Source organism: Ovis aries, chromosome 6, assembly GCF_016772045.2.
Source record: "Ovis aries strain OAR_USU_Benz2616 breed Rambouillet chromosome 6, ARS-UI_Ramb_v3.0, whole genome shotgun sequence".
NCBI lineage: Eukaryota > Metazoa > Chordata > Mammalia > Artiodactyla > Bovidae > Ovis > Ovis aries.
The window spans coordinates 68,539,728-68,567,726 of NC_056059.1; the positions used below are offsets into that span (position 1 = coordinate 68,539,728).

Genomic DNA, 27,999 nt, shown 5'->3' on the forward strand with positions numbered 1-27,999 from the left:
AACAATTAAAAGCTCAACAGCAAACAATTTTATAGAATCTTTATTGTAAACAGAGGTCATTAATAGTTATTACAAACTAAATCAACTGAAAGTCAAATTAGTAACTCAAAACAGATTTATATGTTTATTTTTGTATGGCATAATTTGTAATCTTTGCCCCCTCAATGCTTTGAAAAGAGGTTACTAAAATTATTAGCATTCCAATGGTCTCTCTTTTGTCAAGTTTAGCACCGTAACATCCTCATTCTTTTAAAGAACTCACTCAAAAGTAGGTAGAACTTTCATTGTTCTTTCAAAACTATCATACACCATTTGTTTTTTTCATAATGCAAAAAGAACACAAGTATATTTTTAAATGTTACAGACAACACATAGACAGTCCCTACTGTGTGCCGTTTTGCATTCTTCCTACCTGCCCATTAGACAGCCTCTAAATACCTTGCTTTCACTTCATTTGTCCCCCTCGTCATCGTCATCTACCTCTAAAGGAGCACAGTTATTTAAACAAGCGTGGGATGCCCCATTTTCCTGGGATCTTGTCTGACTCGTCCTCTGCTCACCCTACGTCTGTTGCCTGTCGTATCAGTGCTTGATGCAGGGGAGGAATCAGAAGAGGCAGAGTTAAGAATTCAGTTTATAGAAAAATACCATCTGATGGGAAGAAAGAGTAGCTGAGGCTTTCCTGTTACACAAAATGGATGGTTTGTTCTTGTTCTGCTTCTCAGGGAATTTTCCAGGCCTGTTTCGATGAAGAAGCAAAAGCTACCTGTAAAGTGTCCTAAAATACTATACCTGTTACCTTAACAATCAGTTCTTTAAAAATATCAAAATATTCTCTCATGTCCAAAGCACTTTATGGAAATGTATCAAAAACAAGTTATTTCTCAGAGAAGTAAAAATAGATTGTTTCATGAATTACATTCAATAAGTAATACTTTGTAACACAGTGTTTTGTGGTTTTTGTAAAAATATTTATCTAAACAAAACTGCAAAGCAAATCTAAATAAAGCAGACATGTAATGAATGTAAAATTTACAAACATACTGAGCTGCTGAATGAAAATTCCAATGGATTTTTTCTGAATATCATTCAGATATTAAATGAAACTGAATATATTCATATGGGTTTTGAATATCACAACAACTAACAATACCCAGAGGGCATAAATTTCACTTCCTCTCTTTTGTTCTTCACTTAAAAACTGTATTCAGTAATAGGCTCTCTACTGTATTCTGGTTTGGTTTTTCTATCATAGAGACTGTGACAATACTGATTTTCTCATCTATATAGTTCAAAGTGTCAAGGACAGAATACTGTTATAATTAAATGCAAAATGGGGATTATGGTTTATCTCTGCTGCCTACTTTATGGTACACTACTTTGAAGTCTCTCTTCCTGATGTTGCATGTGTGTTAATACCAGAATTCCTTTTAAGTCAAATATGAAACACATTAAAAATCAACAGGCTTGAGGGTTGTAAATCATTACAATGGGTGCTGACATTAGAAGCAAAGATCAATTCTCATCTTACATAAAAATTACTTGTATTACTTCCTGCATTAGTGCCCTTTAGTCCAGTGCTTCCTGACTCTTCTCAAGATTTGGCACATATTAAAAAGGTTAATATCTGTCTGGCTCGCTGGGGTAAACTCACCAGCCATCTCTGGCCAGCGGGGCTCACCTGGGACATGACCTCCCGGTCTCCCACTATGCCACCCCAAAGGCTGAGGTATACATATCTTGGCAACCCCTTTACCCATTCAGGCACCCCAGTTGGGGAATGGGGGTAACCCACAACTATGACCTCTCTATAGTATAATATTTGGGAATTGGCTTAAGAAGCTTTAAAATCTGACATTGACTGGTCAGTTATTTGACATGAGATTGATTTTATCTAGAGTAGCACAACTGTTTTGATTCTTATCTGCATAGGTAAGTCTGAATTAGCCTCTGTTCATCTTTCTTGAGTTTTAAATACCTAAAAATCCAGTACAATAGTGATAAAAAGAATGTGGTATTTAGAAACAGGTCCATCTAGGTTTGAATCACATCTGAATTCCAATCTCAACTCTGTTCTTTCCTCAGGCAAGTTTCTTAACTTCTCTAATCCTCAGTTTCCTAAATGGGTCAACTGGGATACCATCTGCTTTTGAGTCTGTAGTGAGAACTAGACATTACATGTGCAATGCTTAGGACAATGCCTAGCAGTGTAAGATGCTCAATAAGTGACAGCTATCATCATTTACTAGTTAAAGCTGAGATGGTGCTTTCATTTCAACCACATTGCGAACACAGTATTTAACAAGTAAATCAATATTTAATGAGTGAACATTCTCTTGAGTATTTTCTTCCTAGTGCAAAACTAAGGAACCATCAGTTTAGTTCAGTCACTCAGTCGTGTCCAACTCTTTGTGACCCCATGGACTGCAGCACTCCAGGCCTCCCTGTCCATCACCAACTCCCAGAGTTTACTCAAACTCATGTCCGTTGAGTTGGTGATGCCATCCAACCATCTCATCCTCTGTCGTCCCCTTCTCCTCCTGCCTTCAATCTTTCTCAGCATCAGGGTCTTTTCAAATGAGTCAGCTCTTCGCATTAGGTGGCCAAAGTATTGGAGTTTCAGCTTCAACATCAGTCCTTCCAATGAATATTCAGACTGATTTCCTTTAGGATGGACTGGTTGGATCTCCTTGCAGTCCAAGGGACTCTCAAGAGTCTTCTCCAACACCACAGTTCAAAAGCATCAATTCTTCAGCACTCAGCTTTACAGCCCAACTCTCACATCCATACATGACTACTGGAAAAACGCTGTGACGAGATGGACCTTTAGTTCCTTACTATCTCCCACATGTGAAGCTCTTTAGTGACCTCACTTGTATGTGGGAATATAGTTGAAAGTAATACACTAAAAATCTCTCTTTCCTCTTAGAAACCAAGAGACAGAACATGTAACATTTATTGATGGTGTACCTTTAAATATCTTAAGTGGGTCTATCCCCATTAGTTACCAAAAGTTACTTACAGTGAGTCTAAACAGTTGCTTCATCCCTTTATCCTTTAGACAGGAACAGTGGCATTAAAAAAATACTTCTTTAAAGATTACTTTTGATTATATTCACTTCTCTCAATAATTTTAGAGAACCGTAAATTGAAGATCAGTGCAACTCAATGAAACGTATTAGAATTTAGGCTCTCTGAGACTATCTTAAACATGGAGACTACATAATAGATGCCGCAGTGCACTGCAGAGAAAATAATTATGAGTTATCACAAACTCCGTAAAAACATGATATGCGTGCCTCCTCTTAAAAAGATTAAAAGTCAAGTCACACTATGAATCTACTGATGTCCTCTTGGGTTCTTCTAGTACGGGTCTCCACAGGGGTTGTCTGAGGTCTGGCAGCCCATGTTCTGACCTGTCACCTGCACTCTGAAGAGCATTCCGTCAGCGCACATACAGAGTTTGTAACGCACCCAGTCATCACTACCAAACTGGTCTCCGCTAGAGGAACTTGGCAGGCGAGCCGTGCTGACCATCACAGTTCCGTTCAGGATGATGCTGTTTTCCTATCAGGAGAAAAATCATTACAGTTTATTTACACCCACAAGAAGGGACAGAACAAAAATAATAAACAAAACTCACTGAAATATGAGCAAGAATAGAAGGTGGTAAGATAGAGTAAACTCATGACCAAAATTACAACAAAAAAAATCCCCAAACCGATCAAAATTCGACAAGTGACCACTTAGTAACTGTTCATAAGGTGTATTTATACACTTAACACAATTTATTTCTGTTAGCTAAAAATTATATCAAAATTCCTAAGTGCACATAAGACTGACACTGATCGAGTCTCAGATCTTTTTCATTTGCTACTGCTTAAGAGAGTTTTAACCAAGTGTCTGATTGAGATGTTTCTGACAATGAACAGAAAAAGAAAAACTAGAAAACGTTTCTCTCTTAGAGAAAAGTAATTTTAATTTCCAATGATTTTTGGTAACACCATAAATGAAGATTCAAGCCATATAATTCTGAAGACCAGATACTCAAAGAAGACTGCCTGGAAGTTCTCCTCTTCAAGCCCACTGTCCCAGGAGCACTATTGTATTGCAGACTCTTTTTCTCTTTTGGAACTCCTCTCTCTCCCTTCTTCCCTTTTCTTTTCCTTCATTCAGTGATTAATTTTTAAATGTCTCCTGTGTGTCAGACACTATTCTTGGTGTTGAGTACATAGCAGTAAACAGGCAAAGTTCAAGCCCTCATACACTGATGTTTTACTGGGGAGGGGCAGACAATAAACATCTTAAGAGGTAAAACAATCATCATCTGAGAAGAGCAAGTCAGGATAAGTAGAGAAAGAGTGACCAGGTGTGGTTCTACTTTACCGAGGAAGGTCAAGGAAGGCCTCTCTGATAAGGTCACAGTCTGATGGAAACTGGGTCACATGAGGGAGAAGGGCATGTGGGTGACAAGGCAAAGGAAAGAACAATATGCACTCAGGACTTGTGTTCCAGGAACAGACAGGAGGCCAGTGTGGCTGAAGGAGGTGAGTCACCAAAAGAACCAGGGGCCAGACACATGGGGCCAGGGAATGGACTTTGGATTTTATTCCCAATCAGATGGGAAGACATTTGGAGGGTTCTGAATAGAGAAGTGACATGATCTTTTAAAAAGGATTTCTCTGCTGTTTTTATAGAGAATTGCGTACAGGGATGAAAGAGGAGGCTGTTTCAGCAGTGCAGGCAGGAAATGACGGTGGTCTGCACCATGGTGGAGGAGGTGGCGATCATCAGCCAGGCTCTGTACACCTTCTGAAGGTAGAGCCCGATGAACCAATGGGCACCATTTACCAAGATGGGAACACTAAGAGAAATACATGTTTGGGGAGGGAGGGAGGATATGCAGACTTTTAGACGTCCTGCGTTTGAGATGCCTATTAGACACTGAAATGGAAACGTGGGAAGGCAGTTGGATATATGAATCTTAGTTCAGGGGAGAAAGAAGTTCCAAAGTTGAGAGTCATCAGCTTATAGAGGGTGTTTAAAGCAATGAGAGAAAGTTGATTATGAAGTGATGGAAACAGTTAATTGATTATGTTAGTGACGTTGTTGTTGTTGTTGTTCAGTTGCTCAATCGTGTCCGACTCTTTGCGACCCCATGGACTGCAGCACGCCAGGCCTCCCTGTCCATCACCAACTCCCGGAGCTTACTCAAATTCATGTCCATCGAGTCGGTGATGTCCTCCAACCATCTCATCCTGTCGTCCCCTCTTCCCCCTGCACTCAGTCTTTCCCAGCATCAGGGTCTTTTCAAATGAGTCAGCTCTTCGCATCAGGTGGGCAAGTATTAGTTTCAGCTGCAACATCAGTCCTTCCAATGAATATTCAGGACTGATTTCCTTTAGGATGGACTGGTTGGATCTCTTTGCTGTCCAAGGGACTATCAAGAGTTTTCTCCAACACCACAGTTCAAAAGCATCAATTCTTTGGCACTCAGCTTTTTTACAGTCCAACTCTCACATACATACATGATTACTGGAAAAACCGTAGCCTTGACTAGATGGACGTTTGTTGACAAAGTAATGTCTCTGCTTTTTAATATGCTGTCTAGGCTGGTCATAACTTTCCTTCCAAGGAGCAAGCATCTTTTAATTTCATGGCTGCAATCACCATCTGCAGTGATTTTGAAGCCCCCCAAAATAAAGAATGCTTTATTTTTAAATTTTATTTCCCCATCTATTTGCCATGAAGTGATAGGACCAGATGCCATGATCTTAGTTTTCTGAATGTTGAGTTTTAAGCCAACTTTTCCACTTTCTTCTTTCACTTTCAAGAGGCTCTTTAGTTCTTCTTCACTTTGTTCCATAAGGGTGGTGTCATCTGCATATCTGAGGTTATTGATATTTCTTCCGGCAATCTTGATTTCAGCTTGTGCTTCTTCCAGCCCAGCATTTCTCATGATGTACTCTGCATATAAGTTAAATAAGCAGGGTGACAATATACAGCCTTGACATACTCCTTTTCCTATTTGGAACCAGTCTGTTGTTCCATGTCCAGTTCTAACTGTTGCTTCCTGACCTGTATACAGATTTCTCAGGAGGCAGGTCAGGTGGCCTGGTATTCCAATCTCTTTCAGAGATAGTACATGGAATTGAGATAGTATATGGAATTTTCAAATTTTGTTCCAATGCTGCCATCTTGTGGTCATGTAATTTTACTTTCTTTAAATTTGTAAAGCAGGTTTTTTGTTTTTTTTTTTAATGGAAGTATAGCACAAGCTGGAATCAAGATTGCTGGGAGAAGTATCAATAACCTCAGATATGCAGATGACACCACCCTTATGGCAGAAAGTGAAGAGGAACTCAAAAGCCTCTTGATGAAAGTGAAAGAGGAGAGTGAAAAAGTTGGCTTAAAGCTCAGCATTCAGAAAACGAAGATCATGGCATCTGGTCCCATCACTTCCTGGGAAATAGATGGGGAAACAGTGGAAACAGTGTCAGACTTTACTTTTTTGGGCTCCAAAATCACTGCAGATGGTGACTGCAGCCATGAAATTAAAAGACGCTTACTCTTTTCAAAAGCAGAGACATTACTTTGCCGACTAAGGTCCATCTAGTCAAGGCTATGGTTTTTCCAGTGGTCATGTATGGGTGTGAGAGTTGGACTGTGAAGAAAGCTGAGTGCTGAAGAATTGATGCCTTTGGACTGTGGTATTGGAGAAGACTCTTGAGAGTCCCTTGGACTGCAAGGAGATCCAACCAGTCCATCCTAAAGGAGATCAGCCCTGGGATTTCTTTGGAAGGACTGATGCTAAAGCTGAAACTCCAATACTTTGGCCACCTCATGTGAAGAGTTGACTCATTGGAAAAGACTCTGATGCTGGGAGGGATTGGGGGCAGGAGGAGAAGGGGACGACAGAGGATGAGATGGCTGGATGGCATCACCGACTCGATGGACATGAGTTTGGGTAAACTCTGGGAGTTGGTGATGGACAGGGAGGCCTGGTGTGCTGCGATTCATGGGGTCGCAAAGAGTCGGACACGAGTGAGCGACTGAACTGAACAGTTAATTTACAATGTTGTATTAGTTTTAGGTGTACAGCAAGGTGATTCAGTCACACATCTGTTTTTTTGGGTTATCTTCCATTATAAGTTATGACAAGATTTTGAATATAGTTCTCTGTGCCATACAGTAAATCCTTATTGTCTAGTTTATGTATAGTAATTTGTATCTATTAATCCCACACTAATTTCTCTCTCCCTGCCTGCCTTTCTTTACCCTTTAGTAGCCATGTTTGTTTTCAATGTCCATGAATCAGTTTCTATTTTGTATATAGATTCATTTGTATTATTTCTTAGATTACATATATAAGTGATCGCATATCTGTCTTAGCACATTTTTTTAAAAAAGCAGTTTAATTGATAAGATTCTTCCTAATGATTAGCCACACACTTAAAAACCAACCTCTGATATTAGCTGAAAGATAAAGCTAATTACCTTTTTAACACTGGCTTCTTTTTCTTTAACTGTGGAGATATTGGGGTGTGTGTGTGTGTGTGTGTGTGTGTGTGTGTGTGTATTTCAAAGTATGTCACATTAACAACAGGTAGAATTTTTGAGTAGAAAAAATTAAAAGATTTAGGTAATTTGCTAATGGGTATAAACAAATCAGTCACAGCTCTTGCTTCTGAGTTTCTGATGTGGAGAACAGCAGCCCCTCTGTGACACTATTACTCTCTCAGAAGGATGGCTTCTTTCTACAGGGTACACAAAGAGTACTCAGCACTGATACTGAGCTTCTGATAAGAATCACATTTTATGTTCATATTTACTATTTATAGACTGGTACATGTTCTTCAGAGGAAAAACATATTTATGAAAGTGAAAAAACCATTTTTTTAAAGGAAAGAATTACTTTGTAAGTCCTTAGGTTTAAGTTCATCTTTGTTATTTAATGCTTGATAAATTTAATTAGCTTTAGTTAGATAGCATAGAGCAGGTGCCCGAAAGACATTCTGAATAAATATACTTTGACCGGAATTATGAAACAGGTAAAATGTTTTTGGACTTACGGCTCCCTTACATGAAATATGATACCTATTAAAGTTCAGATATAGTCTGTGAGGCACAAAGAAAACTGTGCTTTTCAACAGGTATAATAAAGACAAAATCTTTTTCCTTTACAATTAAATAGATGTATAAATAAAAACATTTTATATATTGACTAATTGATTTTTACATCACTAGATACAAAACCCAGGAAGAGATATGAAATATCTTTAACTGAAAAAACCCAAAAAAACTTCAGGGCATGGATAGTTATTTTGACATTCTTTAAGAAGGTTTTTTTTTTGTTTGCTTGCTTTTTGAAATAATACAGGCATCATTATGCAAAAAAAATTTTTTTAGAAAGTAACAGGCAAGCAGAAATAAAATAAAAAGCATCTGTTACCCTGCTGGCCATAACTAACCATTGTTGACATTTTGGCATAACCTTCCAGGTTTTTATAAACATACATATAATCTGAAAAATAAAAATGAAGTATTTCACACATTGTTTTACAACTTACTTCCACTTCATAATCTATTGTGAACATCTTTCCATGTCAAAAAAATACAAATACACTATCATTTTTCATAACTATACTTTCCAAATATGAGTTTATGTACCCAAGAATCTAGCAATTCACTTAAATTCAAAAAATACTCACAGCCTTTAACTCCATATTACCACCCATGTGGAATTCAATGGTTTTGCCCATAATGAATACGCCTTCATTTCCACGGACAATAGCACGCCCATCAACTTTTATATTTAAGTCACTGGTAGCGTTGCTAGTAATCTGAAAATTAAAAAAAAAATAGTGATGAAGAATTTCTAAATTAAAGTGAGAATTATTATTAGAGATAGAAGAGTAGAAGTTTCAATGAAAAAATATGAAAGGCAAGTGTTTTCATTCATATTTTATAGATGTAAAGAGATGATTTGATAATGATCACACAAACCAGTTGATGACAAATGTAGAACTAATCTTTTCCACTATTTTGGAGTTAATTCTTTCCCAGCACTGTATCAGTAAAACTGCCTCCCCCCATACACACTTTGTAACTCTAGACAGTAATTCTCTTCCATTAATAAAGCAAATAAAATAAACCATACCCTTTCAGTAGATGCTTTTTGAACATTCAGACTTTTCACTCCACTTGGCAAATGAAACTCATGAGTTTCATAGTCTGTGCTGAATAAGATATTTTGAGTCCTTGGGTCGAAAAACTGCATGCCAATGTCACTTGTAATAGAAGTTTTGTTCTTTTCTACACTGAGCTTTGTTGTCCCTTGCTGAAAAACAATCTTCAGAAAAAACACTTCATCATGAATACGTTTTTGAAAAAGGCTGCATCCAAAATTCATCAAGAGCATTATCAAAAACTCTACAATAACAGACTTTTAACTTCAAGTAATCTTCACTGCCTCTCTGACTCCCTCCACCCACTTGGGAGAAGAGTTCTTTCAAATGAGGGCTCACATGCTTATGTGCTGTAATGCTTGGCAGAAAACAGATGGTTGCTGAGCACAAGGACCCAGAGCTAAGATGGGCAGGGCCAGTAAGGATGCTTCCTTCAGGTTCTGGTCAGTTATATTAGCCACTCGGCAGGGGTTGCCACTGACTAGATGGACATATTTCCTTACCAGACACCCAGAGAGTAGAGGTTATTCTAACCTGGGAAGGTGATGATTTTTAAAATTTATTTTTAACTGGAGGATAACTGCTTTACAATGTCATATTGGACACAGTAGGGGAAGGCGAGGGTGGGATGAAGGTGCTTTATAAAATGGTTTCTTCATATGGAGGAGAAAACAAGTAACTAAGCATTCTTACAGTAATTATATCTATCCCAGAAAATGTTACCATAAACAAAACTAGAATATTAAGAAAGTACTGAATATTAATAGATTACAAGGCCAGTATTATCAAATATAATTATGAATTTTCTCTAAAGGAAAATATCCATTTCAAACAATCAACTTGAGGTTTTTACGAAGAGTTTTTCTCTAATGTTTCTCAAATAATATGGTTACTTACAGGCTGGTTGTTGCCAGTGATAACTAAATTTTCATTTCGCCTTCCTCCTACTGTGCTCTTATAAAGAGGATGTATAACTCCCATGTCAGATACTTGTTTAAATCGAAGCAGACCACTTTCATGAAACTCCATGCTGTCACAGCCATTTGGTCCAATGCGAATCACAGCCCAGATAACAAGTGTTATCTAAAATAGGAATCAAACCCACTGTTGATAGGTAGCATACATTCTTAACACAACTTGAAAGCAAACAGAAAAGGCAGCTGCCAAAGGATTAAACTTCCTAAATGGTTTCATCAGCGACATAAACACATAAACTGGGTTTCCACTTACAAACAAAACCAATTTTATTTTAATCAAGGTATTATATACAAGTAACTAAAAGTTAAAAAAAAAAGGAAGGAGTTTATTTCTTTCACCCCCCTCTGTATCTTGTCCACTTTAAGCAATTTTAGCTATTTTTGTCTAGAACTTCTCTCCATATTTCTACATAATGTGTGTGTTATGTCTTTACTGATCAATTTTAGATTGTTATCTATTAATCTGTTTTAGCAGATGAGAATTTTAGCTCACTTCTATTTCTTCTCCCCTAACTCCAGCCCACATTACATCCATGTTCAGTATTCTCAGCCATTATGACAATATAAATATTATTCACACCAAGCCAAACACTGTACTATGATGGCAGTTCTTTTCTCGGGCTTTGTGTCTTTCAGAGTTTAACACTTGTCTTTCCCTCATTTGCTTAATTTCTCTGAATACCAGACTAAGTCTTTTCAAACTCTCCAACATTTCTGTAAAATGTTTCTCAATAAAATGTTCTCAAAGTCCAAACCTCTCAGAAAATGTATTCTCTTTTCCTCTCCCAGGAACTCTTTCTGGAACCCTCATCTTCTGCCTCTAGTCTGTTCTGGGTCTGCCTCACAGCTGTTATCCTGAGCTTTCCCTTCCCTTTCACGCTACAGCTTCCTTTTTCTTTCTCCAGGGTAGGGTACCCAGTTTGCTGTATCCTTGTCTTCAACCTTCTTGGTTTAGTACCTTTCAGTAAAGCAGTCACCCATGGCTTCCTTAGGAAGAATGTATGGAAAGTAAATGTTTTTTGAGCATGGCTAAGAAAATGTCTCTATAACCTTTCACATTTGATTGATAGTTTAGCTTGACACACATTCCTAGATTTGAAATTATTTTCTGTCTGAATTTTGAAAGCCCTTGCTTTCCTGCCTGCTAGTTTCCAGCACTGCTTTTGAAAGATCTGATGCCAATCTGATTTTGTGTTCTTTATATATAATCTTTAAAAAAAAATTATCTGGAAGATTTCAAGATCTTCGCTTTATTCCTGGTCTTCTTAAATTTTACAGTGATAGCTTTGGTGTGAGTCTTTTTTAGGCATTTGCTGGACCCAGAATGGGCTTCCCAGGTGGTGTTAGTGATAAAGTACCTGCCTACTAATGCAGGAGACTTAAGAGATGCCAGTTCAATCTCTGGGTGGGGAAAATCCCTGGAGTAGGAAATAGCAACCCATTCAGTACTGTTGTCTGGAGAATCCCATGGACAGAGGAGCCTGGCAGGTTACGGTCCTTAGGGTTGAAGAGTCAGATACGACTGAAGCGACTTAACACACACACGTGGACCCAGAATAGCAGTTTTCAAATTTTCTTGATTTATCTGATAACATTCTTCCTTTCTCCAGGGGATCTTCCCAACCCTGGGATCAGACCCAGGTCTCCCACATTGCAGGTAGATTACCAGCTGAGCCACAGGGGAAGCCCAAGAATACTGGAGTGGGCAGCCTATCCCTTCTCCGGTGGATCTTCCCAACCCAGGAATCAAACTGGATCTCCTGCATTACAGGTAGATTCTTTGCCAATTGAGCTATCAAGGAAGCCCTGATATTGTGTATATGTACACCGCTTCCTATCCAGACATCTAACTTTACTGTCATTTGCTACATTTTCTCTATTTCCCTGAATTCCTATTTTCTCTGTGGTTTGGGTGCTTTTGTTCTCAATCATTTCTCAATTCTGGGAGCGTTCCATAAAAATTTACTGATCCCTGTGGCTCTGTGTTCATAGTTAACACAGTGGTTATAAAAAGTTCATGGAGAGGTCTCTGTGTGGGGTGGGGCTAGTAACTGACAGGCTTCACAGTAGGGGATTTAGGTAGCTTTTTCACGGGAACCTGCCAAGTGTCAGCATCTTCAGATCTTGCCCAGAGAATGTAAGCCTGGTGCAGGGAGCTGGAGGTGGGGGATGAGGATAAGGGAGCCTCAAGGCTCAGGGTGCAGGACTCCCCTGCTTTCCTAGGGAAACCCATGCCTACCCTCAGACAGAAAGAATCCTGTCTGGTTCAGCACAGGGTGAGGAGAGGCAGCTCCGTGACTGCTGGCTGGAAGGGGAGCGGAGCTGGGGATCGCATGGCTCCTTCTACGGATTTTTCAAAGATGCTCTCTGTTTTTGGTTTCCCTCTCACTCCTGCTTTTCAAGGAACCTGTACTTCCACTTCCTGAGGTTTTTTAGGATTCTGCAAGGCACTTCCATCAATGCCCTCTGCAACACCCTCCCCAACATGCAGTTTCTCTTCTCTGGTAAGTTGCCACTCCTCATCCTCCTTTTTGTCTTCGAATATTATGATTTAGAATTCTGATTGCCTCCCGCTTTCTTCCAAGATATTTCTGCTTCTTGACATTGTAACCTTAGGTTGAACTTTTTAGAGCAGAAGGGGATGAAAAATGTCTTTTTTTTTTTTTTTTGCCATCTTAACCATAACTTTTCAATAAAATAAATTCAGAACATGTGCTCCTAGTAAAGCTACTTACAGTTTCAGCTCTTTTAATTTAAGTGAAGAATTAGACACAAATGTTTTGGATGTATATAAAATACAAGGACTGACTTAAGAGTATTAGAAGTAAAGAATACAGTAAACGGAATCCCTTTAGAACTGCGGCATCCATGTTCATGATCGGTGTTAGGGATACCAATAATCATTCTCTGAAAACGTCTGTCCACACACATGCCAGAGGGTTTCACATTTAACTCTCAGATAGTTTCAACCTTGAGTTAAGAGTCTTCTTTAAGGGACTTTCCTGGTGGTCCAGTGGTTAAGAATGTGCCTTGCAATGCAGGGGACATGAGTTCAATCCCTGGTCAAGGAACTAAGATCCCGCGTGTTGCGGGGCAACTAAACCCATGTGCTACAACTGAGACCTGACACAGCCAAATAAATGAATAAATTAATATTTATTAAAAAGTCTCCTTCTTTAAGAAAGCAATTTTCTTTGGAAAAGGTAATACACCAACTCCTCATACCTTGGTGTAAACTAGTCTACTGCATCCAAGGTTCACTATTTTTAAGCTGAGGAGGCAAAAGTAAATTTGGGAAAAGTTGAAAGAAAACATGAAGGAGTGTATTTTTACGAGAGATGAAGGCAATAAAATCATCTCGGGAAAGGTCTCTTCTGTTGAGTTGATGCTAATCTTTTAAAAGTTAAGCTGTTTAAAGAAGAGAGTCTATAAACATTTTTTTCTAAGTAAAATTAGTACATGGTGAGAAATGAAGTATTTCCTGCCGTATCAGTATACAAGGATGTCACAGTTATCAGCAACTGCAGCCCTTCAATGTGAGTTGATGAGCCCTAAGGACACTTAGGAGAAGGCGATGGCACCCCACTTGAGTACTCTTGCCTGGAAAATCCCATGGATGGAGGAGCCTGATAGGCTGCAGTCCATGGGGTCACGAAGAGTCAGACACGACTGAGCAACTTCACTTTCACTTTTCACTTTCATGCATTGGAGAAGGAAATGGCAACCCACCCCAGTGTTCTTGCCTGGAGAATCCCAGGGATGGGGGAGCCTGGTGGGCTGCCATCTATGGGGTCGCACAGAGTCAGACACAACTGAAGCAACAGCAAGGACACTTAGGATGGAGAATACCAGCCATCAGACTGCAACCAATCCTTATTGTGAGCCCCAGGGATGCTCAGGATGTGAAAAACACAGGACACTGGCCCCAGATAGCTGAGATGCATACGAAAGCAATGATTCCAGCAAACTCAGATTCTTGCATCTTCCATGCACAGAAAATTGATAAATTCTTTAACCTGGGATATCTGGCTTCCTTTAATTAACTATACTCTTTTGATGTTCAGACTACCAGCCCTTTGTTGCAAAACTTCTATATAACCTGGCTCGTCCCCTAACCTCCTCAGAGCAGTTCTCTCAGGGTCAACTGATATGCTGTCTACCGGGTCTGAAGTCCTAAAGGTTTGAAATTCTAAAAATACCCACAGAATAAAACATAATTCACAACTTTTAGGTTGTGGCTATTTTTTAAGTTGATGATGGCAATATTAGCACACTAGATTTTCATAGAGAAAATATTCATTAAAATTCAGTATGAGATAAAACATATACAGGCATACTTCATAGATATTGTGGGTTTGATTCCAGATAATAGCAATAAAGTGAATATTGTAATAAAGCAAGTCACACAAACTTTTTTGGCTTCCAAGTGCATATAAAACTTAAGGTTACACTATACTGTAGTCTATTAAGTGTGCAACAAAAAACAACTTTCAGGGAATCCTGTTGGTACACCTGGTGGTCCAGTGGTTAGGACCCAGCACTCTCACTGCTGAGGATCTGAGTTTGAGCTCTAGTCGGGGAACTAAGATCCTGCAAGCCATGCTGCTGCTGCTGCCAAGTCACTTCAGTTGTGTCCGACTCTGTGCGACCCCAGAGATGGCAGCCCATCAGGCTCCCCTGTCCCTGGGATTCTCCAGGCAAGAACACTGGAGTGGGTTGCCATTTCCTTCTCCAGTGCATGAAAGTGAAAAGTGAAAGTGAAGTCACTCAGTCGTGTCCAACCCTTAGCGACCCCATGGACTGCAGCCCACCAGGCTCCTCCATCCATGGGATTTTCCACGCAAGAGTAGTGGAGTGGGGTGCCATTGCCTTCTCCATGCAAGCCATGAGGTGAGGCCAAAAAAATGTACATACCTTAATTAAAAAATACCTTTTTGCTAAAAAATGCTATCACCTGGGCCCTTAGTGAGTATAAACTCTTCACCGGTGGAGGGTCTTGCCTTGACTTCATGGCTGCTGACAGATCGGGGTGGTGGCTGCTGAAGGGCTGGGGTGGCTGTGGCAATTTTTAAAAATAAGGTGATAATGAAGTTGCTGCACTGACTCTTCCTTTCATGACTTTTCTGTAGTACACATAGCTGATAGCATTTTACCTACAGTAGGACTTCTTCCAAAATTGGAGCCAATCCTCTCAAATCCTGGTGTGTGTGTGTGGCGGGGGAGAGGTCCTCACAGGCACATTTATTCATGCCCGAGAGCAGCAGCACTGCTACAAGCATACACAACATCCTGTGTTCCCACAACACAGTCAGACCTACGTCCCACTCAAGTAAAGCTGGTTAATGATGACCACGAGCAGGTGCAGGACTGGAAGCTTTCAAGGCTTTACCTCTTTTATCAGCACTCCTGATTTTATAAATGATGAAGCCATGCCTACCCAAATCTCCAGGTAAACGTGGGTACAGTAGGGCTTCATGGAGATCCAAACATTCTTAACAAGGCTTTGAAGCATCTCTGTGCAGGACCTGCCACTGCTTTATCAACTAACTTTATGTAACAATCTAAATCCTTTGACTTCCCTGGTGGCTCAGACGGTAAAGCGTCTGTCTACAATGCGGGAGACCTGGGTTCGATCCCTGTGTTGGGAAGATCCCCTGGAGAAGGAAATGGCAATCCACTCCAGGACTACTGCCTGGAAAATCCCATGGATAGAGGAGCCTGGTAGGCTACAGTCCATGGGGTCACAAAGAGTTGGACACGACTGAGCAACTTCACTTCACTTCACTTCTAAATCTTTTGTCATGTCCATAATCTTCATAGCATCTCCCTCAGTAGGAGATTTCATCTCATGAAACCACTTTCTTTGCTCATCCATAAGAAGCAACTCTTTATCCTTTATCGGGGGATGGTAGCAATTTATCACATCTTCAGGCTCTACTTCTAATTATCTTGATATTTCTACCACATCTATAGTTACCTGATCCACTGAAGTCTTGGACCCCTCAAAGTCAAGCATAAGGACTGCAATCAACTTCTTTCAAACTCCTGTGTACATTGATATTTTGACCTCTTCCCATAAACCCCCATTGCGTCTTGATGGCATCTGGAATAATGAATTCTTTCCAAAGGCTTTTCAACTTACTTTGCCCAGATCCATCAGAGGAGTCACTATCTATGGTAGCTATTATCCTTGAAAAATGTATTTCTTTTTTCTTAATAAATAAATGTATTTCTTAATAAGACCTGGAAGTCAAAATTATTGCTTGATCGATGGGCTGCAGACTGGATGTTGTGTTACCAGGCATGAAAACAACACTATATCTACAGTACAAACAACACTGTACATCTCTATCAGAGCTCTTAGGTGACTGATGCATCATCAATGAGCAGTAACATTTTGAAAGAAACTTCTTTTTTTTCCTGAGCAGCAAATCTCAACAGTGGGCTTAAAATATTCAGTAAACTATGTTGTAAACAAGTGTGCAGTTATCCAGACTTGGTTGTTCCACTTACAGAGCCCAGACACAGAAGATTTAGCATAATTCTTAGGGCCCTAGGATCTTCCAAATGGCAAATAAGCGCTGGTTGCAACTTAAAGTCACTGGCTGTCTCAGCCCCTAACAAGAGAATCAGCCTGTCCTCTGAAGCTCTGAAGCCAGGCACTGGCTTCTCCTCTCTAGCTAAGAAAGTCTTAGATGGCATCTTCTTCCAATATAAGGCTGTTCCGTCTGCATTGATAATCTGTCATTTAGTGAAGTCACCTTCAGTAATGATCTTAGGTAGGTCTTCTAGATAACTTGTTGCAGCTTCTATATCAGCACAGGTTATTTCACCTTGTACTTTTATGTTATAGAGAGCCTTTTTTCTTAAACGCCATCAACCAACCTCCATTAGCTTCAAACTTCTGCAGCTTCCTTACCTCTCTCAGCCTTCATAGAATTGAAAGGTGTTGGTTACTCTGGATTTGGCTTTGACGTAAGAGAATTTTGTGGCTGGTTTGATCTTCCATCCAGACAAGTAAAACTTTTTTCTGTATCAGCAATAAAACTATTTTGTTTTCTTACCATTCATGTGTTCTCTAGAATAGGAATTAAGTTTTTTGTTGTTGTTGTGCTGCAAAGCTTGTGAGATCTTAATTTCTCGACCAGGGATTGAACTTGGCACTTTGACAGTCAAAGCGTCAAATCCTAACCACTGAACCACCAAGGAATTCCCTAGAGTAGGACCTTCAATTTCCTTTAAGAAGCTTTTCTTTGCATTCACAACTTGTCTAAGTGTTTGGCATGAGACCTAGCTTTCAGCTGATCTCAGCTTGTCATGTACCTTCTTCACTAAGCTTAATCATATCTAACTTTTGATTTAAACTGAGAGATACTTGCAACTCCTCCTTTCACTTGAACACTTAAGAGGCCATGGGAATGGCCACTTAGAGAATGGCTCAGCCAGTAAGGAGTCTGCCTGCAATGCAGGAGACCCAGGTTACATCCCTGGGTTGGGAAGATCCCCTGGAGAAGGAAATGGCAACCCACTCCAGTATTCTTGCCTGGAAAATCCCATGCACAGACAAGCGTGACAGGAGTCGGACATGACCAAGTGACTTCACCTCACTTTACTTCAAGTAGAGGGAGAGAAAGAGTGAAAGGGGGGAAGGGCTAGTGGATGGAGCGACCAGAATGTATACAACATTTATCAATTAAATTCACCATCTTTTACGGATGGGGATAGTGGGAACCCCACAAAATTACAATGGTAATATTAAAGATCACTGGTCAGAGATCATCATAAGAAATATAATAATGAGGAAAACTCTGAGATACAGTGAAAGTTCCTGAACTGTGACAAGGAGACTGAGCTGAGCAGATGCTGCTGGAAAGAGTGAGCATGCTGCCATGCCTGGCACTATCAGGCATGCCTGGGACAAGGCTTCCAGAAACCTTCAACCTGTGAACAATGCAGTAGAGGCAGAGCACAGTGAAGCTGAATGCCAAAAAAGTGAGGTCGGAGAGTGTTAGTCGCTCAGTTGTGTCTGACTCTTGGCAACCCCATGGACTGTAGACTGGCTCCTCTGTCCATGGAACTCTCCAGGCAAGAATACTGGAGTGGGTTGCCATTTCCTTCTCCAGGGGATCGTCCCAACTGAGGCACTGACTGAATCTGGGTCTCCCACATTGCAGGCAGATTCTTTCCCATGATTTCACTAAAAACAGTTAAGAAAATACTCTGTGCTAAATACTCACAATTAAATTGATGACAGCCAGGATAAACAGGAGGATAATCACACAGATGGCTAAATTGCCCTTTCTCCCTCTCAGTCCCGTTTTATGGAGGCGATCTTCATCAATTGGAATATAGCCAGCTTTAAAGTTACTGTTGTGCTCTTTATTGACATTCCTTCTCTCAACAGCCTTCTCACGCATGGACTTCTTCACAGGACCATTGGAACTTTGCTAAAAACAAAATACAACACAGTGGAGCAGCTATACTCTCTATTTTGGATGCATTATTTGTTAGGTGCAAATTCATAAGGAAAGAAAGCTAAATTGGTTAGTGATACATTTTCTACTAATAAACCTCAAGTCATGTTGCACTGGGGCTTCCTAGGTGACGCTAGTGGTAAAGAACCCATCTGCCAATGCAGGAGACATGGTTTGATCCCTGGGTTGGAAAGATCCTCTGGAAGAGGGCATGGCAACCCACTCTATCTAGTATTCTTGTCTGGAGAATCCCCACTGACAGAGCCTGGTGGGCTACAGCTCAAAGGGTTGCAAAGAGTTGGACACAACTGAAGTGACTTAGCATGCATGCACGCACATGCTGAGTTGCAGGCTCCAAGCAGGGACACAACTGTACTGAGAAGGGTTGTAGATAACAGTCTGATAACAGACTTCCACTATCTGCTTTGAATAGTCCTACCATCATTAGAGTGAACAGCCAGCTCATTTTGGGGGAGAGCTGACAGACACACTCTACAGTGGAACTGTTTTTATTAATGATTTATAAAGATCTGCTTAACCATATATATATGTATTTCATTTACATGAAAATAATTTTAAAAGGCTAATACACTTTACTTATCACTCCAGTTGGCTAAAGTTAGTATTCTCCTAGACCAGCAGTTTTCAAAGTATGGGTTAGGAAACCATGGAGAGGTCCCTTGAAATCCTTCAAGTGTCTGGAGGGTGAAAATCATTTTCAAAAGAAACCCACTATGATGTTGTTTTCTTTTTTTTACTCTTCTCTCATGAATGTGCACATGACCCTAGAACAAAATGGGTTTGAATGGCTTGGATCCACTTATATGCAGATTTTTTTCAACAAACGTATTGGAAAAAATTTCGGAGATTTTCAACAATTTAAAAAAACTTGCAGATGAAATACTGAAAAAGTAAGAAAAAGATTTGCTATGAATATATAAAACATGTAGATACATAAGGTAAGAGTTAATATAAAATTAATAACAATTTCCTTACTGTTTTTAAAGAATTATATTATGTACAGTCTCTCTGTCTCTTAACTGGAGAAACTGGTTATCAGCCGATCATCCCATATCACTGGCTTTTTAAAAAGGATATATGACTGTGATACTTTATGCCATGAAAAGTTTTTATTTTTACAACTCATTCACTAGTGTATAGGTTAAGCTACCATGAAGGAACTGTACTGATTAACATTTGCTGTTTAGTCACTGAGTCATGTCCACCTCTTTTGAGGTCCTGTGAACTATAGCCCACAAGGCTGCCCAGTTCATGAGACTGCCCAGGCAAGAATACTAGAGTGGATTGCCATTTCCAGAAAACTGCCATTTCTCCAGGGGATCTTCCTGACCCAGGGGTCAAGCCTGAGTCTCTCGCACTGACAGGCGGAGCCACCAGGGAAGCCCACTGGCTACATTAAGTTTCCGTACAGCAACCACTGTGCTGTGGACATTGCCAGGGAAATATCAACCACCTCAGAAATGCAGATGATGCCATTCTAATGGCAGAAAGCAAAGAGGAAATAGAGTCTCGTGATGAGGGTTAAAGACAAGAGTGAAAAAGCTGGCTTAAAATTCAGCATTCAAAAACTAAGATCAAGGGATCTGCTCCCATCACTTCATGGCAAATAGATGTGGAAAAAGTGGAAACAGTGACAGATTTTATTTTCCTGGGCTCCAAAGTCACTGCGGTGACAGTAGCCAGGAAATTAAAAGACGCTTGCTCCTTGGAAGAAAAGCTATGACAAACCTAGACAGCATATTAAAAAGCAGAGACATCACTTCACCAACAAAGGTCCACATAGTCAAAGTTATGATTTTTCTGTCTTCCCATCTGGCTCAGCTGGTAAAGAATCCGCCTGCAATGCAGGAGACCTGGGTTCAATTCCTGGGTTGGGAAGATCCCCTGGAGAAGGGACAGGCTACCCACTCCAGCGTTCTGGCCTAGTTAGAAATGGACATAAGACAACAGGCTGGTTCCAAGTAGGGAAAGGAGTATGTCAAGGCTGTATACTGTCACTCTGCTTATTTAACTTATATGCAGAGTACATCATGCGAAATGCTGGGCTGGATGAAGCACAAGCTGGAATCAAGATTGCTGGCAGAAATATCAATAACCTCAGATATACAGATGACACAATCCTTATGGCAGAAAACAAAGAGCTAAAGAGCCTCTTGATGAAAGTGAAAGAAGAGAGTGAAAAAGTTGGCTTAAAGCTCAACATTCAGAAAACTAAGATCATGGCATCTGATCCCATCACTTCAGCTCAAATAGATGGGGAAACAGTGGAAACAGTGACAGACTTTATTTTGGGGGGCTCCAAAATCACTGCAGATGGTGATTGCAGCCATGAAATGAAAAGACGCTTGCTCCTTGGAAGGAAAGTTATGTCCAACCTAGACAGCATGTTAAAAAGCAGAGATGTTACTTTGTCAACAAGGGTCCGTCTAGTCAAGGCTATGGTTTTTCCGGTGGTCATGTATGGATGTGACAGTTGGACTGTGAAGAAAGCTGAGCGCCGAAGAATTGATGCTTTTGAACTGTGGTGTTGGAGAAGACTTGAGAGTCCCTTGGACTGCAAGGAGATCCAACCAGTCCGTCCTAAAGGAGATCAGTCCTGGGTGTTCACTGGAAGGACTGATGTTGAAGCTGAAACTCCAGTACTTTGGCCACCTGATGTGAAGAGCTGACTCACTGGAAAAGACCCTGATGCTGGGAAAGATTGAAGGCAGCAGAAGGGGGCAACAGAGGATGAGATGGTTGGATGGCATCACGGACTCGATGGACATGAGTTTGAGTAAGCTCCGGGAGTTCGTGAAGGACAGGAGGCCGGGCATGCTGTGGTCCATGGGGTCCCAAAGAGTCAGACACAACTTGGCGACTGAACAACAACAACAAGGCACTCAATGATATTTTACTGAAATGAGTACATCTAATAATTTTAGATACCAGAGATTCCTTCAGACTTAATTTCTCTTGATTTCCCCTACAAACCCACAGCTTGTTCTCTTTGGGATTTTCATTTTGAAGAATATAAAGAGAACTGGAGACCAAAAAATTTGAGAACCTCTGACTACGGCTGAATGACATTGTAGGTGATTATTTGGTATATCATGAACATAAAAGGAAGGAGTAGAAACGCTTACTGCCCAACTTTCATATTTTTGAGAGCTTTGGGATAATTAATTTATTGAATAAGCATTTTTTAAGCCCTTTACGCTTTAACATTAATCCCATACATAGGAATACAAAAGAAACACAGGACAAGATCCTTATCCTCCAGATATTACAAATGTGATTTGGGTACACAGAATAGTTAGCAACGCAGTAACGTATTCTGTATGCTCCGATGCCAAAATCAATAGTACAGACAATACATGCTGTAGAGTTCATAGGAGAAGAGACAGCATGGCTTGGAGTTGTCAGGGAAACCAGAAGGAGCAGGTGGGTCAGATCTGGCAATGCAGGAAGGATCAAGGTGGAAGAGGAGGACAGGAACTTGTGGAAGTTTTGGGACACCTGTGAACAAATTCTAGTCTTTACATCTGTTTATTGGCGAGTCACTAGAGGTCTCTGAATATGAACGATATATGTTTGATGCTAAATATGTGAGTATTTGCAGGAGACACAGGAAAGAGGAGAATATTAGCAAGTAGGCTGCTGGGATCGGAGAAGGCAATGGCACCCCACTCCAGTACTCTTGCCTGGAAAACCCCTGGACGGAGGAACCTGGAAGGCTGCAGTCCATGGGGTCGCTGAGGGTCAGACACGACTGAGCGACTTTACTTTCACTTTTCACTTTCATGCATTGGAGAAGGAAATGGCAACCCACTCTAGTACTCTTGCCTGGAGAATCCCAGGGACAGGGGAGCCTGGTGGGCTGCCGTCTATGGGGTCGCACAGAGTTGGACACGACTGAAGTAAGTTAGCAGCAGCAGCAGGCTGCTGGGATGTTGTCGTAAGGGAAACCCGAGGTACTGAGGGCCTAAAACAGGTGGGATGAAAAAGGAGAAATTAAAAACAGACGTCAAGAGACGAATTGAGTGAATTTGTAGCCAGGTTTAAAAAAAAAAAAAGGCCCTCACGTTTACTGAATGGTGACTAGTTAAACATGGGGAAAGAAGCAGGGAGATTTTACATATGCTGCATTTGAACTGAACGAGAAATGACCGCATGCCTCAAAGGCAATGAGAAAGACGGCATGAGATATTAGGTCAGTCAGGACTCGACAAATTTGAGAATCTTCAGCTTCAAAGTAAATTAAATCTGTGAGACTAATATTGGTCTACTGTAAAAAAACCAACGTGAAGCAGGGGTCCCCAACCCTTTTTGTGGCACCAGGGATCGGTATCATGGGAGACAATTTTTCCAGACTGGGGTGTAGGGGGATGGTTTGGGGATGACTCAAGGGCATTACATTTATTGCGCACTGTATTTCCATTATTAGCCCATCAGCTACACCTCGGAGTGTCAGGCATTGGGTCCTGGAAGTCAGGGACCCCTTGTATAGAGCAAAAGAACAAAGAGCCAAGGAAGTACTCTTGCAAAACTTTGTGCAGGAACAATGGAAAATAAGAGATACAAGAAAACTAAGGATGTGCAGCACTGCTGAACTTAATATGGTAACAATCGCCTCTGTGACTTTCAAACTCTGAGTAGCAAACTGTTAGCAGAAATAGTCCTGAAAAGATGCCAGCAAGTGTACATTTATTTTAAGAGAGAAGACTGTAACTAAAGAATTATGTACTGTCAGAGGAAAACTGTGCTTGTTCTTGTTGTTAGGATCTTTCTGTCCCTTCCCTCCAACAATTTGTAGGAAGACTCACATGTTTGATGGCAGAGGGAAACATGCCAAGAAGGACAAAGACCAGATACCTCAGAGTAGGGCAGAGTAATGAGGGAAATAAGATCCTCCAGGAGACAGGAAAGAAAGTGAATGTACAGAAGAGTCTTAAAAGGTGGGCTCCCACTTCATTCAAATAGTTCACACCAGGAAGAGAAACCATTTCTATTTTTCCTCGGGATATTAAAGGCAAGGTCATCTCTCAATAAAGAGTGGAGAGGGCAGCTGGAATCTTACTGTGGTTGCAGGGATAGCAGGCTGGTTGAGGGCTTATGGAAAACAGAAAAAGACAAGAATAATCACTGTGGGTAATGTGGCAGACAAAATTTTTTAAACTTCACCAAGCAGTAAGAGTAAGCATCTTTTAATTTCATGGCTGTAATCACCATCTGCAGTGATTTTGGAGCCCAGAAAAATAAAGTCAGCCACTGTTTCCCCATCTATTTGCCATGAAGTGATGGGACCGGATGCCATGATCTTAGTTTTCTGAATGTTGAGCTTTAAGCCAACTTTTTCATTCTCCTCTTTCATTTTCATCAAGAGGCTCTTTAGTTCTTCTTCACTTTCTGCCATAAAGGTGGTGTCATCTGCATATCTGAGGTTATTGATATTTCTCCTGGCTATCTTGATTCCAGCTTGTGCTTCCTCCAGCCCAGTGTTTCTCATGATGTACTCTGCACATAAGTTAAATAAGCAGGATGACAATATACAGCCTTAACGTACTCCTTTTCCTATTTGGAATCAGTCTGTTGTTCCATGTCCAGTTCTAACTGTTGCTTCGTGACCTGCATACGGGTTTCTCAAGAGGCAGGTCAGGTGGTCTGGTATTCCCATCTCTTTCTGAATTTTCCACAGCTTATTGTGAGCCACACAGTCAAAGGCTTTGGCAGAGTCAATAAACCAGAAATAGATGCTCCAAAATCATTGCAGATGGTGACTGCAGCCATGAAATTAAAAGACACTTACTCCTTGGAAGGAAAGTTATGACCAACCTAGACAGTATATTAAAAAGCAGAGACATTATTCTGTCAACAAAGGTCTGTCTAGTAGAGGCTATGGTTTTCCAGTGGTCATGTATGGATTTGAGAGTTGGACTGTGAAGAAAGCTGGGCGCTGAAGAATTGATGCTTTTGAACTGTGGTGTTGGAGAAAACTCTTGAGAGTCCCTTGGACAGCAAGGAGATCCAACAGTCCATCCTAAAGGAGATCAGTCCTGGGTGTTCATTGGTAGGACTGATGCTGAAGCTGAAACTCCAATACTTTGGCCACCTGATGTGAAGAACTGACTCATCTGAACAGACCCTGATGCTGGGAAAAATTGAGGGCAGAAGGAGGAGGGGACAACAGAAGATGAGATGGTTGGATGGCATCACTGACTCAATGGAAATGGGTTTGGGTGGACTCTGGGAGTTGGTGATGGATAGGGAGGCCTGGCGTCCTGTGGTTCACGGAGTCACAAAGAGTCGGGACACAACTGAGCGACTGAACTGAACTGAACTGAAGCGGTAAGAAAGGCTTTGTAGAAGATCATTCAATCTACTCAACAGGTTTAACACAAAACAAGTTGCTGAATACAGTCATGTAGGTTGTGTATCCACGCGAGGTGCAGAAACTATGAGGGCTTGTCGACACTGCAAACATTTTAGAGTTGAATTTGTATTTTGGTAGATTTTTGGCCAGAGGAAGTAGAATATCTTAGGGAAAGTGAATTTGCTTCTAATTTTCACAGATCCAGTATAGGATTATGACAGTGATGTCAGATGGGCAATTTAGCACTCTTAGCCAGAATCTGAATACGGGACTACATAAGAGAAAGACAGGGCAAATCTTACCTTCCTGGGATGAATTCGTTACTTTTCTCTGTCAATTCATGTACATCAGTATATTTCATTCTTTGCACTTACCATTTACTGATGAGTTGCTATATGCCAGATATTCCAGACTACCAAGACGTGCAAGGCATAGCACCTACTCTCAACAAACTTACTTATGAGCCAGCAGAGTAGATAGATGGAGTCACTAGCAATTACAGTTCAACATGGCAAGTACAGTCGTAAAGCAATGAAACTGAAAAGAGTGCATAAGAGGAATAATACCCTTTGACTTATCAAGTAAGGTCATCAGTTGAAGATTCTTCAAAAAAGCTGGGGCTTCAGTTGAACATTGAAGGACAAACAGAAGTTAGCCAAGTAAAGTACAGAGAAAGGCATTCCAGGCAGAGGAAACATCACGAAACTGAGTAGAGGTCATCTTGTGCAAACTAATGTTGGTAATTTTATATGGATGGTGAAGGAGATGAGGATACAAATAGGACAAAATAAGAAGTGCAATGTGGTTGTGCTTGCATGCTAAGTCTCTTTAGTCATGTCCGACTCTTTGCAACCCTATGGACTGAACCCCGCCAGGCTCTTCTGTTCATGGGATTCTCTAGGCAAGAATACTGGAGTGGGTTGCCATGCCCTCCTCCAGGGGATCTTCCCCACCCAGGGATTAAACTTGGGTCTCCTGCTTTGCAGGCAGATTCCTGACCACTGAACCATTGGGAAGCCCCAAGATGTGGTTAGGGATCAATAAATGAGTAGATATAAGTACCACATCAAGAATGACAGACCCTATTCTGAAGGCAATGGGGATTTAAAATAGGTTAGTGATACAGATTTGCATTATAGCAAAATTAAACCAAGAAGAGTTGAACTGGAATAGATGAACTTAGAGATGGAGATATCAACAGCAGGTTTCCCTAACAGTTCAAATGAGGGCTTGACTGAATTTTGACACTGCACATCAAGATTTGGGAGAGTCCTTAAGAGGCAGAACTGAAAGGACCTGGTGATTGACTGGATGTGAGTGTTACTTAGGGGGATCTAAGATGACCCCCAAATAGGGCCTGATACATAATTTGTGGGGTCTAGAGCAAAAAGAAAATGTGAGGTTCTCTGCTCAAGTACCAAGCCTGGGAGAGCAGAGCATTAACCCAAAGGTGGGTCCATTCTGAGCTCCCTTGAGCCAGTCCTGCTTGTGGCAAGGTAAACCAAGTGAATGGAGCCCTTTTAATGGTAAGTGTAATGCACCATTCACCATTAAAAATTTCTGAGTTTGGGGTGCCCATGGAAAATTCAGTTAAATTCAGACTGGAGACATAAATACCTAACTCTGAAGTGGAGAATAAGGGATGGATCAGATTACCCAGTCTTTGTGTAAAGCAAGACAGAAACTAGTTGGAACTTCCAAGAGTATCAACAGGTGATGCACATGAAAAAAGAACCATCTAAAAACAGGCGCTGATAATTCAGGAGGGAAATCACAGAAGCAAAGGACAATTTCAGTCTCAACAACTGCAAGAAGCTTTGTCTCCTTTCAATTTCACTCATTCCTTTACATTTTGTTGTTAGGTCCTGTAGCTTGCCTACCATCTTTAGCTGATTTTTCTGCATTTATCTGGCAGTTTGACTTTAACTTTGAAGGCAGATGTCATGTCTTTTATTTTTCATGGTGCTCAGCATGACTGTTCCAGTGATATCTACCTACTATGTCTCTAAAAGCAGTTAATTACTTTCAGACAAGATTTTTCTGGAAACAGAATGTTGGCTACTTGGCTCATTTATTTTTTTCAACAATGCTGAAGAATGAGACTTTTCCAAAGCAACTATCCTACCACAGTTTATTTTTAAAGGGAAATAATAGTTAAGCGGGGGGAGAGACTATCAAAATTATTTTTATTATAACAAATCACCCTAGTAACTACAGGAGTGTGTGTATGTGTGTGTGTTTGTGTGTGTGTAAATGTGTACATAATGTATAGCCTGCTTTGGGGGAAGAAAATAGCCTTTTAAGCTATTCTAAGTTACAAGTTCACAATGCAGATTAGGAAATACTTGATAAAGGATTTTTAAAAAATGATTTTAAACCAACTGGATAGGAGACAGTCTTATACTGATTGTGACTTAGTCTCCAGAACCAAAGCGGGAGGAGAAACGTGGCTGTCAGCCCAGGGGGATGGCACACAAGAAGTGGCCGCAAGCTGATACCCAACAACAGCTGACTGTTTCTTGGCTGGTATCAGGGGAGGCTGGCGGCTCGTCGGCTGGGGTTATTTTTACCCGCATCTTCGCTGGCCACGGAGCAGGCATGTCCCCAGTACGTCCTGGCGGAGGAGGCTCCCGGCTGCCTCGACCCCATCCCGGGCCTGCAGGACAGCGCCCTTCCAGACCCCGCCGAGGGACAGCCAGGCCAGGCCGGGAGCCCGCGGAGGGCTCCCCCTTATCCGCCCCGGAGCCCCTTGCCCGGGGTCCCGCCCGGCCTTCGCCAGCATCCCGGGCTGCGGACAGCTCCCGCCCCGCCCCGCCCCGCGGAGCCCGCCCTCGCACCCCAGCCCCCGCCGGCCGGTCCTAAGGAGGACCTCACCGGCAGGACCCCGGCCTCCCCCGGCCCTCCAGCCCCGAGCTGCGGCGGGGCTCACAGACCTGCTCCGCGGCCGCCGCCGCCGCCGCCGCCATCTTCCCGCGCCCGCCGGCTCT

The 27,999-nt window shown here is 41.3% G+C and overlaps 1 protein-coding gene, 1 long non-coding RNA gene and 1 pseudogene across 2 annotated transcripts; 1 reads left to right on the forward strand and 2 right to left on the reverse strand.

Moving 5' to 3' along the window:
* Positions 1-24: 24 nt before the first annotated feature.
* SGCB (sarcoglycan beta) lies at positions 25-27,999 on the reverse strand. Its single transcript, XM_012179963.4, has 6 exons — positions 27,946-27,999; positions 18,403-18,612; positions 10,086-10,271; positions 9,161-9,352; positions 8,712-8,843; positions 25-3,567 (listed from the first exon to the last, which is right to left on the reverse strand). Exons 1-6 carry the CDS (start codon positions 27,976-27,978, stop codon positions 3,364-3,366), a joined length of 957 nt encoding a protein of 318 aa, XP_012035353.2. The 5' UTR covers positions 27,979-27,999; the 3' UTR covers positions 25-3,363.
* On the forward strand, positions 11,780-16,399 carry LOC132659952 (uncharacterized). Its single transcript, XR_009601041.1, has 3 exons — positions 11,780-11,936; positions 12,569-12,669; positions 16,139-16,399. It is a non-coding gene; the product is annotated as an uncharacterized LOC132659952 (long non-coding RNA).
* Positions 13,953-18,469, reverse strand: LOC132659951 (ATP synthase subunit ATP5MJ, mitochondrial-like; annotated as a pseudogene).

Bases quoted from the DNA above. Each gene is read 5' to 3' on its own strand.
- SGCB (XM_012179963.4), bottom strand. From the start codon at position 27,978: ATGGCGGCGGCGGCGGCGGCGGCCGCGGAGCAG. The intron at 10,272-18,402 runs GTGAGTATTTAG...TTCCTATTTTAG, and splicing joins TGGCTGTCATCAATTTAATT to ATAACACTTGTTATCTGGGC. The intron at 3,568-8,711 runs GTGAGTATTTTT...TTCTCCTGATAG, and splicing joins GTAATATGGAGTTAAAGGCT to GAAAACAGCATCATCCTGAA.